General features: G+C 37.5%; 1 protein-coding gene across 1 annotated transcript in view; it reads right to left on the reverse strand.

Moving 5' to 3' along the window:
- Nucleotides 1–5,312: 5,312 nt before the first annotated feature.
- Nucleotides 5,313–13,162, reverse strand: part of LOC121284953 (sorcin-like) — a 47,994-nt gene continuing 40,144 nt past the window's right edge. Inside the window, exons 5-8 of the mRNA XM_041200937.1 lie at nucleotides 11,234–11,381; nucleotides 7,332–7,445; nucleotides 6,345–6,403; nucleotides 5,313–5,902 (exon numbers count right to left, since the gene is read on the reverse strand). Of these exons, the coding sequence (XP_041056871.1) occupies nucleotides 5,876–5,902; nucleotides 6,345–6,403; nucleotides 7,332–7,445; nucleotides 11,234–11,381 (348 nt within the window). The 3' untranslated portion in view covers nucleotides 5,313–5,875. The remainder of the gene's footprint in view (nucleotides 5,903–6,344; nucleotides 6,404–7,331; nucleotides 7,446–11,233; nucleotides 11,382–13,162) is intronic.

A 13,162-nucleotide genomic window follows, 5' to 3' on the forward strand; every position in this document is an offset into this window, starting at 1 on the left:
GCAAGCAATTCATTTTTCTCTGAAGTAAAATCCTTTTTTGCTGCTTTAAGTGCTTTGACAAGCTTATGCTGATGTTTAGCTAAGAAAGCTTGCTATTTCTTTTTATTCAGATGTATTTTCTTGATTTCCTTTTGCCTTTCTTCCTTACACTGCATTCAAGCTTCGTTTAATTCCGTTCTACCAAAAGTGATTGCCTCTTAGTTTTGAAGTTTTAATTTACATTTAAAAACATACATCCTTCTTCGCAGCTCTATCGTGTTAGTATTGGACTCAGCTTTTCCACTCTCTTTCAAAGCATGTTTTCCCTCTTTTTCATCATTAGCTTTCAGTACTGTTTTCATTTTTAGATGATTTTACATCATCTCCATCTGCCATTAACATTTCTTTTTCAGCTGAATGCACCAATATCTTTTTAAAATTAGTAAGCTGAGTGTCTGACTCTTTGGACATATCTTTAGTCAAAACTTTAATGTTTGCAGCAAGTTTACAGTCATGGGTTCCTTAAGTCATTTGGCTTTTCCTGAACAATTTCAGTATCAAAAGCCTCAACACAGTTTCCTGAAATCATTGAAGACAGCCAAACCTTAGCCCAAGCCAAGTCATTTATTAATAGAAATCAACACCTTCAACAGGTAAAGTTAGAACAACACCCACAATAACAGAACCAGTAACTAAGCCACATTTTAAATTAACCTCATACAAAGGAAAGGGTGAACAATTTCCATCATTACCCTGAATAGTTACCTTTTTATTTGGTTAACCTTTTGGAGATCTTCAGGTCAACTGCAACAACAGTGACAGCTGATTCATTATCTCTGCTGAAAGAAATGAATACAATTCCAAAGCCTTCCCTACCTAAAGACTTTATAGAAGCAGAATCCACTGTTCGTTTGGCCAATTCAGATTTGTGGAAATTTTCTCAAAGGACACATCCACTCTCTCCTCACTACATCTATGTACTAAATAAGTCTTCACAAAATCTAAAATGGAAGTGTCTCTGAAACAGCCTCACTTCTGCTGACCAACTCAAGATTGCATAATCAGAACTATGTTCCATTTCAAATTTTTTCCTCTCTTTCTGGCATCTGCACATGTGCATTTAAATGCAGTAATCCAGTGTTGCTATCAAACATACACTGCTGTTCCATTGAGTTTGCTGTTGCAGTCCTCGCCGATAGATTCAGCATTAAGAATCTTGCAATGGTGCGAATGTGGGCTATTTGTTCAGTAGTTCCTCACTAAGAACGCCATAAAAATTAGGATTGGTGCATGTGGGAATAGTAGACTGTTTTTGAATATTAAATGATAATTACTGTCAAACAACCCTCTGACCCCCAAAATTTAATTTTAAAAGTGTGGGATCGCATTCCTTCAGAAGTTAGCGTTAGAGATTATTTATGTATTTTCTTAATCCCATGTCTTTTTCAATCTTTATTCTGCACTTTGTAGATATCTCCTTCTGTATACTATCTGGTTTAGACACTGCATAGCTGAGCATTATTCTTCAATCAGATGTATTAAAGAACTTTGCTATTCTTGCCCTGCTCATGGATGTCAGTTCTCTGTAGAGGGCGCTATACTGGATCAGAGCAAATTTATGCTTTAAGTAGGAAGTTATATCTTTGATTTGCAAACTCCAGCCCAGCAAATTATTTGCTAGGGTCAGTAACAGTGCTATTTTGTGTCTTCTACTTACACTTTTATAAGACATTAAATATTTTGCATGTCATACATGGCTATGAGCCATTACTTAGATGGCAGGCTAGGTTTTCTGCTCATCTGTAGCCAATGGTCATACCTATTATAAAAGCTTTGTCATCCAGATTACATCCACATTGCTCAGAAACTAATGCTGAAATGTTTGGCATTGCAGGATTGAACTGTTTGGATTATTTATGAAGAACCCTGACTAAATGGGTTCACTGGAATAGCAGTCAGATTTAGAGGGTGCCTGCATGTGCAAAAACCTTTACTTGTAATTATAGCATTCCATAGTGCTTTATTATCCAATTTCTAGTGTTTTTGTGGGACAGAGCTTTACAATGAATGGGAGGCCAGAGAGCATGGTGGAGTGAAATAAAATCTTAAAACTAAAAAATAAATCTATCCAAACTCCCATAGGTAAGCAATTAAAAAAAAAACAGGAAAATGGTTTATTAAAAACTCATACAAGATTCTCAGTGATATAAACTTATCATGGAAGGTACAGTAGATATTTAAATTAGCCAGTCAGGGATTCAAGAGTTACTTGTGTTCCTGATTTGAGTAATTTCCATAACCAAGAACCCATTTGACTCAAAATCAACAAGCCAAATATCTTCAGTACATACCAATGAATGGCTAGTGATGTCAAGAAATTGCCCTTGTAATTTAAATCTTAAGTGTAAACTCCTCCATGCTTGAGATAAATTGAAATCCCTCCTTCAGAGTGGATTAAGTGCAGTTTTAATTAGCCATATTTTTCCTCTGCTGTGCAGATTTCCTAATGTCAACTCTGGCCACTCCTATTTCAAAGGTTAAGATTTTCCAGCCCTGTTGCGGGAAGGGCCCACTGTGGGGGTGGCACGCCCCAGCCAGAAGTCCATCGATTTGCGACAGAAATGGACGATATCGGTGGTGGGCAGGTGCAGAAAATCCCTCCCAAAGTCTTCCAAAAACTTATCAAACCTCAACTGACAAGATTGAACTGATGCCATAAAATGAAGCCATTGTCTGCACCAACTCTGCCTGGAAAACTTGCACTTTAATCATTTACTTCTGACAGATTAGTTACAAAAAAAAAACCCCGTAGAAGCCAGTTGGGTTTCCTTTCAATAGATGCCTAGTTTTTTCAGCTGCTGTGGAACATGATTGGACCATCATTTTTGGTGAGCCTTGAATAATCTCTATTGCCTTGGATTTTCTTTCATGTGAAGTATGTTGCAGCCTTTTTATGGCCAGGTTTCTCCCCATCTCATTAACGTATCAGCTGTGGCTCAGTTGGTTGTGCACTCACCTGAGTCAGAAGGTTGTGTTTAACTCCCACCCAGACACAAAAACTTAGGCTGACACTCCAGTGCAGTACAAAAGGAAGTGTCATACTGTCATATGCTGCCATCCAAATGAGACATTAAACCAATGCCCTGTCTGCTACCTCAGGCAGGTGTAAAATATCCTATCGAAGAGGAGTAGGGAGAGTACCCAGGTGAGGTGGCCTGGTCAATAATTATCCCTTGGTCAACAACAGTAAAACAGATAATCTGGTCATTGACTGTCTCTGGAAGTTTGTTGTGTGCAAATTGGTTGCCACGTTTCCTACATTATAACAGTGACTAAATTCAAAAGTACTTCATTAGCTGTAAAGCATTTTGGGAAATGCTAAAAATGTGCTGGCCACTAATCAGGCTCAATCTATACAATCAAGTTCTGTCAGACCATTCAATGATAGGTTGGGAAAGAGGTAGAGGGGGGAAAATACATCACAATCAAGCCCAATTCACACACCTGCATTGAGCAGGAATCACTAAGTTATAGCTTCCTACTCCAAGACACAGTTGCTGTTGCCCCAACAAAATAATTTCCTCTACATTGGAGACACCAAATGCAGACTGGATGACCGCTTTGCAGAACACCTTCGGTCTGTCCGCAAGCATGACCCAGACCTCCCTGTCGTTTGCCATTTCAACACCCCACCCTACTCTCATGCCCACATATCCGTCCTTGGCCTGCTGCATTATTCCAGTGAAGCTGAACGCAAACTAGAGGAACAGCACCTCATCTTCCAACAGCCTTCCAGTATGAATATTGGTTCAACAATTTTAGATCATGAACTATCTCCACCAACCCCACCCCCTTTTCAATCCCCCCCCTTTTTTTTCCAATAATTTTTTTAGATTTTTCTTTTCCCATCTATTTCCATTATTTTTAAATGTACTTCCATCCATTGTTTTATCTCTACCTTTTAGCCTATTTCGATCCCTTCCCTTTACCCCACCCCACCTCCACTAGGGCTATCTGTACCTTGCTTGTAACTGCTTTCTACCCTTAATTAGCACATTCCTTAGATAATATCACCACCTTCAACACTTCTTTGTCCTTTCGTCTGTGACATCTTTTGGCTATCTCTACCTATCACTGGCCCTCTATCCAGCTCTACCTGTCCCAACGCACCCCCACCCCTTAAACCAGCTTATATTTCACGTCTTTTCTACTTTTACTTAGTTCTGTTGAAGAATCATACGGACTCACAAAACGTTAACTGTGTGCCTCTTCACGGATGCTGCCAGACCAGCCGAGTTTCTCCAGGCATTTTTATTTTTGTTTTGGATTTCCAGCATCCACAGTTTTTTGCTTTTAACAAAATAATTCAGTTTTGACTAAAAATCAAACCTGGGATTAGTCTACATGATGTAGTTGTATGATCCTTTTGCCAACTGAGTTTTAAAGGCATGTCAAAGTTTACTTTTTAAAAAGTAAAGGAAAGCTATCCTTGTCTGAAAGAGGTTCCAGCCATTAAAGTGGTCTTTAAAAGACAATCTGCTAAGTTTGAATTTGCTCTTTTAGTAATTGTACAATATTAGTTGTCTTTGTAGGCAGATCACAAAGAACCCAAAAAAAGTATATACACTTTAAAACTGGATCTCAGCAAAGAGATAGTTTGATAGTAAAAATTGCACCCATCAGTCAGCCTGTACTAGCTAGTATTATCCAAATGCTGATCAGAGCTGCAACCATAATGCAAATTCAATGTGAGAATGCAAGACTACAGTATTAAACCTTACAGCACTTAGTGAAAGCAACACCATTTAAAACTATTAAACATCATGACCGTATTTTTGAATTTTTTTCTTCTTGGATAATGAAGGAATACCATTAAGAATGGGAAGGAAAAACTGAAGCTCTACATACATAAAATGCTGAAGAAGAATATTTAACCAAAATGATCTTAACATGAAAAAAATCTAAAAAACACAAGATGTCCTGGGTGCACAGACCTTCTTAAACACTTCTCAATCAGATGACTATTCACTGGGTCATTATATGGAGTACAATATTATTTGGATGGAACCATAACCAACACTCTGAAACTAGAGCACTCTTGTATGAAAAATGCATTCCATGAACAAGACTGCAGATGATGTCAGCATAGTTTGGTCAAACAGCTTGAAAGATGAGTGCATGAGGGCCAACACGATTTTTAATAGTAAAAATACATTGTGGGAAGGAGGGCAGGGAAGATTTTTTTTTTGAATTGTCTTTGGATACAATATTTTAGTACAGATAGATAGGCATTAAATTTCTATTTTCACACAAAGACACCTTATCTAAAAACATTTGTCACTAGTTTTTATTTTATTCCATTGACAATCGTATATCCAGCATTAACCAGAAAGTAAAAGATTTTTATTACATGGTGAAAAAGCAGTATGAAAACGTGAAAAAAATATAATCTTTTAAAAAATTGCAAATGGAAATGCTAGTCAAATGCAAAGTGATGTTTGGTTCACAAAAATGTGAGTATCATATTAACCTCATTACATCATACATTACAATAGACTAAAAACCTAAACATTTGTATTAAACTACACAAAGTTCCAAGAGGCACAATTTCAGCAAAGCCATTTACCTGTAAATCAACATTTTGCAAGCTATGAAAGAAATAAGCATTTTGGCAAAGAAATAAGCATTTTGGCAAGTGACAGCATAACAAATTGTGTACACATCATAAAATCCAATTTCCTTTTTTATTTTACACAATAAAAAAGAAAAAAATATACAAAACCACTAGACATGTATGCAGTTTGAGCAGATTTGATTTATCCTCAAAGCAATATAAATCACTGGTTTCAATCAGTCATCAGCGACCAGTCTTTGCATAATGGATGCAATGTTGTACTCAAATGGACATGGTGCATTGGATAAACTATAAGAAAGAATAGTGAAGCAGAATGAAAAGGTTAATATTCATTGAGATTGCTGAACTAGTGATAAACAGCAACAAAACTGATAAAGCAAGTCCGTCTACATCAACCTGTTTCAAGACTGATTCAAACAAACCTAAAAATAGTGTCAAATCTCCTGATCACCATGGTTTTATTGAATAGGTGGTCAAAATGCTAGGTAGCTGCTCATCACTTAGTATTTAGTAAAACTGTAACATTTAACTAGAGAATGCATTACCTAAAAACCCATAAAAATCAAAATATCAGGATTCTATCACTATCTATCACTTCAGCCTAATCACCTCAAAATTAAAAACAAATTCTACCGCTGGTCCCACCGATACCAATGCTTGTGAGCTGTTGCCACTGCACAAGTTGTAATCAAATATTTTTAATGCTGCCAAATAGACTTTAGACACTTACATCATCATAGCCAAAGTTCACATATCCTTGCTGCAGACTGTCTCTTCGTCTGAAAGCATCTGTAAAAACAGTAACCCAAGTTGAGAGTGTTTCAGGTCACTAGTCCAAATGTGACAAAAATTGAAATTACTGTACAACCCAGTCTTCCTAATAGTTCAGTGAAAGAACAAAATGTGCAGTGTTGAACTATACAGGCTAGGAAGAACCCTGGCAAGCTAGCTTTTAGTCAAGGGAGTTCTGAAGTTACTAAAATTAGAATAACGGTTATATGGAATGAAGGCAAGAAATCAACTAATCAAGGTCCCCACTCCTACAGGCAATAGTGTGACACAGATGTCTGGATAATGGTATATTCTTAACCCCTAGAATAGTATACATGTATTACTGAAAGATACTTCACGAAAAAGTTAAGAAAGAAAAGCATAATGTGAAAAAGCAGTAAATCACCAATAACACTGGCTAACCAAATGAAAACTGAAGAGAATTTATATGCACTCCCAGCAAACCATAAAGCATACGTGGGTCAGACCCAGGACTATCTGTTATAATGGGGCAGGATTGCAATTTTATGCTTCTTGAGGAAATCTGTTACATGAAAAGAACAAATTTGAATAAAATTATCAGCTGGAAAATAGAAAAGGAAAGATCTATGCAGAACAATGCTATTAAACGTGGATTATAAAATGATAGATGTAGTCCATGGTCATAGCCTGTAACAAGATTTTGATTAAAATCGCCATCCACAAAAGGCACAAATTCAATCCACTGTAATCTACATGATATGTAGGCTGTTTTGATGAAGGGTAGAAACAACTAAAGATAAAAAGCTAATTAGTTTGCTCTCTTCCACCCCAAACAAATTTAGGTGTTGATGTTACTTTAAAGTATTAGTAAATAATTCTGAACTAAATTCTTCACTAAATTTAATACAAATTGGTCCTCCAACATAATCGTACAGTGAGTATATTTAACAAAGATAAATCATACCTGTAACTGCCCTTAATTTTACACAGCAGGCAACATAGTCATCAAAGTAAGTCTTGCCATCCTTACAGTAACGCTTTATAATACCAGTTATAGCTTGAGCACTCAATCGGTATCCTAGAAACACCGAAAATAACATTTTTGAAACAAATGACTGTAAATGTCTATTAACCAATAGATTTAGAATATTTTATAAAACCTACTATAAATAAGATAGAAGTAAAACATTGCACTGATCCCACAAAGTTAAAGCCTTAGACTAATAGTAATTCAAGGCTCCGAAGGTCAGACAGGTTTCTTTTTTGAAATTTCAACTTATGCGCCATGATGCTAAAAACCAGAATATTAAAATAATCTCACCCAGATGGCAGGTAACCCACTGTAAAACCAACATTACATTACTAAAGCCAATTAAAAAATTAGTTAGTACTCTTCACTGTTCTCCCTCTATATAAATTCGGAGTGCAGACAAAATGGTACATACTCAAACTGGCAAAGTAACTCAGAAGCAGTAGTTCAATAATTCATGATCTAACTACAATGGACCATGTCCACTATTTTACTTATAAGCACTGACTACATGAAAACTTAGTCCTAGGGATTAGTGTTTAATAATTCGAAGCCAATTTTTACAATCAGTATACCACTACCAAATGGTTTGTGGAAACCCAGAGGCTGGTGAAAAAAATGTTTGAATAGGCTACAGTAGATAGAAATAAAATTGCAATAGAAATAGGGGAGAGGGTCAAAATGTGGGCCAGAGGGGGATAAATGAAGAGCAAAAAAGTGATTTAATAATTTCAAATATAATTTTTAATTATTTTGGTTGTTCAGGATTAATAAGAACTTATATTACTCCCATTAGCAGTTTTATTACAGCAGCAGTAACTGAAAACTTGTATAAAATTCCTGGAAATACTGGTCAGGATCCAATAGTTAATTTTTCTGTAATTATGCCTTAGGTTTGCATGGTGGAACCTACATTGTCTTCTAATTGGCTGTCTAAAATTCCAAGAGATGCTCCTTGGCCAAATTTCAGGTCTAATGTTGAAAACTAACCTGCTCACAGCAATGAGCCACGAATTGGATATTCCTGAGTGACTCAACAGAGTAGGTGCTGCCATAAACACCAAAGCAGTAAATGATTAATACCTTAAGTGTTTGACAGGCAAATTATGCAATTATTCATAAATTCAACTACTTTCATCTTGTCAGCAAACACACTTCCTAACAAAGAAGAGCAAAGTGAAGGAGCTAAAGATCAGAATTAGAAATAATCTAAACAATGTGGATTTTGAGAAGGATCAAGAGCTTAAGCTGCGTCCAATAAACTAGATCATTTCATTTACAACCTTAGGTAACATGGACTATTTCTATGAAATCTCAGAATATGTTGCTCAAGAGTAACGATGTAAAACCTTAGAGAAATTAATTAAGCTATTTTAGAATAAACTACTACAATTGATACTCTCCAACACACCAAATTTACACTGTTAGCTAACTTAGAAAACAATTAATTTTCTTGCGTAAATACAAAAATGTGATATTGCTCAAGGAAAGTGGAACTAGCTCAATTACCTTTATGCTCAACTATGCACTCTCCTTTTATGAAGTGTGACTTCAGACTCATTCTCTTGGTTATTCTACTCAGCCAGTAATATTCTTGACCACCAATGCAGGTTTTTGGTGAAATTCTGCCAGAAGTCAGAGTTTTAATATTACTAGTCGATCTCCCATGGCGTTACGCACGCTAAGTCAGAGAATGTGGTCTCTCTCTTACCAGTCTCTGTTGTCTTTGTGTTGCTGTTTGTGTCTCTCCTCTTCTGTCTCTCTAGTTCTCTTCTGCCTCTACATTTTTGCTTTTTCTCTCTCCATCCTCTTCTGTTTCTCTGTCTTTTTTCTTCTTTCCTTTCATGCGAGAGATAGTGGGTGGTATGGAATGGTGTGGTGGGAAAAGAAGCATTAGAGGGCTGCAAGCTACATTTTCTGGTGGGTACTATGGAGAAAATGTGGCCTGAAGCCCTCAGCAGCTCCCTTCCCATACCCTCCCCCATCACTCATGCTTCCCACTAATCATTTTCTCCCATGTTACCCTCTATCCATTTGCTTTCTCACTACAACCTTCCTTTTTAAACTACCTGCTCAAAAACTTGTATTTCTTCCCCACCCTTTCTCTGTTATAATGTTACATTTAACCCTCCATCCTAGATACCCATTCACTCTCTCCAAAGGAAGCAAGTAGCAAGTGGTTCCTTCACCTTCTTCCCCATTTCCTTCACTTTTTTCAAAAAAATACTTGAATTAAGAAATCAGATTAGAACAAGGAAAGGTACTGCATCAGTTTAGTTATGTTTTCTAAAGTTTATAGATCACAAAATAAAAGCTATAATAATGTGCAATCAGTATAGTCGGCCTTTTTCCTCTTACACATAGCCTCAAAAAACTCAATATAAACATGACCTGAATAAAACCTCTGAAATTTGCCCTCCAACTTTTATTTAAATCATTTCTGCTCAGTTACCTTACAAAATTACTAGTAGCTAAAGATACTCAGTATTTCAGTGCCTAAAAAAATACCAATGCATCCTGGGAAAGTGGACACATCATTTACGCTCAGGCAGCACAAGAGAAATTTAGCTAACAGAAGAACAAAAATATTAAATACAGGCCTAGATTTTCCAAAAACACTAACGCCTTCAATTTAAAAACTTAAGATATTAAAAAGCACAATTATTAATACATATATTATTTTTGTTTAAGCCTTACTTTTGATGGAGAAATTGTTACTGAAAAATTGGAGGCTGAATTTCTTTTCAGAAAGCAATTTCAGTGATTTGTGGGAGGAAGTAATACAGCAACACATGGTGTTGTTACAGGGAGCATAACACAATTTTCAACGGTAAACTTATTACCTATAAGATTACCAACTACGGTACTCCAGGGATCTTCAAGTATGTGTGGCATTTTTACATTGCAAATTTTTGCAGAACTTTTCAATGGAAGAAGGTGTGACCAACATAAGAATTGGTCCATGGGAACAATGTAATTGAAAATGCTGATCTATCATTAGTTTTTGTAATCATTCATTGGTCCCTTGAGCGATGCTTTCTTTCAAGCTGAGATTGTTGCTATCCAGTAAACAACTAGTAGAAAATAATTACATTGCTATAAATGGCATGATAAAGCATCTAAAAAAGACAATTTCCAGTATATGCTTAGCAGCTCTTCCAACTTAAGAGATAACTGAACTGCATTATTGAGCAGTGACCTATTTGAGGCTGGCTTCCTTAAAGATTTCATTATTGCTCAATGAAGAGCAGAAGTTACATCTCGCAGCCTTCTTAGAGATATCAACTTGCATTTATACTTTTTAAATACAAATAGACCCATTTATATCATTTTTAACCACTGTTGAGAGTTTGAGGTGTCCAGGATAAAGATTTCAACAAAGAATTATTTAATATTTTAAACATTTAATTCCTGTGTACAAACTGAAGAACAAAGTACTCCAGACTTGTACTTACTTTTCCATGAGCAGAGCCATGAGAGATCACCTAGCACAACTCATTAATTGCTACAGGTCCATAGAATCAAGTGACTTCAAAGCAAGTTTTAATGAGTCATGTTAACCATCCCATTGCTTTAAAAAAGTTGCTCCCAAATTAGACCTTTAATTTCTGGTATATTTAGCATAATTGTTTCATAGCTTTTTTTAAAAATCCTTTAAAAAAATTCCCTCTCCACCCATTTCTTCAAAAACTTCTACCACTTATGTCAAAATGGCTTAAAATTCACAAGTTTTCTTCAAAAATTTAACACAAAAAATGAAATGATTCAGATAAATTAAATTATCCTTGTCACAATAAATATTATAACAAAATGAAAAACATAGATTTACTACTTACCCATTGATGTAATAGCCTGACCAAGCTCAAGCGGTTCTACTGTCCCACTTCTGTCTTGATCATACATCATGAAGTTCTGTTTCCAACCATTTAGTGCTGCCCACAGCTCTTTAAATTCATTAAAGCCCATCTTCCCAGTCATATCTCTCTGAAATGCTCCAGTCAAGAATCATGTTTGTTACTGATGATCTACACACAGTAGACACTTCAGTTTTAAGTTGTCAGAATTAACAAACGCTATTCAAAAATACTCCACCAATAAAATGCAATATTAAACTGTACATTCTGTTCCAAAATATATACTTTTTAATTCTTTCACAGGATGTAGGTGTTGCTGGCAAGGCCAGCATTTATTACCCATCCCTAATTGTCCTCGAGGTGGTGATGGTGAGCCCCCATCTTGAACCGCTGAAGGCCATGTGGTGTAGGTACACACTGCTGTTAGAATGTTCCAGGATTTTGATCCAGCAATAGTGGAAGTACAGTGATATAGTTTCCAAGTCAGGACAGTGTGTGGCTTGGAGAGGAACTTGCAAGTGGATGTTCTCATGCCCTCGCTTTGAGGTGGAGGAGGTCGTGGGTTTGGAAGGTGCTGTTGAAGGGTCCTTGCCCAGTTGTTGCAGTGCATTTTGTAGATTTGGTACACACTGCTGCCATTCTACATCAGTGGAGGAGAAAGTTAATGTTCAAAGGTGTGGATGGGGTGCAGGTCAAGTGGGCTGCTTTGTCCTACATGGTGTCAAGCTTGAGTGTTGTTGGAGCTGCACTGGGGAGTATTCCATCACACTCCTAACTTGTGTCTTGTAGGTGGTGGACAGGCTTTGAGGAGTCAGGAGGTGAGTTAGTCGTCAGAGTTCCTAGTCTCTGACCTGCTCTTGTAGCCAGTGTTTATATGGCTAGTCCAGTTCAGTTTCTGGTCAATGGTAACCCCCAAGGTGTCGATAGTGGGGGATTCAGTGATGGTAATGCCATTGAACATCAAAGTGTAATGGTTAGATTCTCTCTTGTTGGAGATGGTCACTGCCTGACACTTCTGTGGCGCGGATGTTTCTTGCCACTTGTCAGCCCAAGCCTGGATATTGTCCAGGTCTTGTGCATTTGGACATGGACTGCTTCAGTATCTGAGGAGTTGTGAATGGTGCTGAATATTGTGCAATCAATCATCAGCGAACATCCCCACTGCTGACCTTATGATGGAAGGAAGGTCATTGATGACGCAGTTGAAGATGGTTGGGCCAAGGTCACTCCCAAGGAACTCCTGCAGTGATGTCCTGCAGCGGAGACAACTGACCTTCAACAACCACAACCATCTTCCTTTCTGCTAGGTATGGCTCTAACCAGTAGAGTTTTCCACCCCGATTCCCATCGACTCCAGTTTTGCTGCTTGATGCCACACTTGGTCAAATGCAGCCTTGTGTCAAGGGCAAACATGCTCCCCTCACCTCTGGAGTTCAGCTCTTCTATGTTTGAACCTAGGTCAGGAGCTCAGTGGCTCTGGCGGAACCCAAAAGGGGAGTCAGTGAGCAGTTATTGCTAAGCAAGTGCTGCTTGATAGCACTGTTGAATACCCCTCCCATTACTTTATTGATGATCGAGAGTAGACTGATGGGGTGGTAATTGGCTGGGTTGGATTTGTCCTGCTGTGTGTACACAGGACATACCTGGACAACTTTCCACATAGCCGGATAGATGCCAATGTTGTAGCTGTACTGGAACAGCTTGGCTAGGGGCGCGGCAAGTTCTGGAGCACAAGTCTTCAGTACTATTGCCGTAATATTGTCTATTAAGTGCCTTCAGCCATTTCTGGAAATCACCGAGTGAATTGAATTGGCTGAAGACTGGTATCTGTAATGCTGGGGACCTCCAGAGGAGGCCAAAATGGATCATCTACTCGGCACTTCTGGCTGAAAATTGTTACAAATGCTTCAG

Source organism: Carcharodon carcharias, chromosome 12 (assembly GCF_017639515.1).
Source record: "Carcharodon carcharias isolate sCarCar2 chromosome 12, sCarCar2.pri, whole genome shotgun sequence".
NCBI classification, from domain to species: domain Eukaryota; kingdom Metazoa; phylum Chordata; class Chondrichthyes; order Lamniformes; family Lamnidae; genus Carcharodon; species Carcharodon carcharias.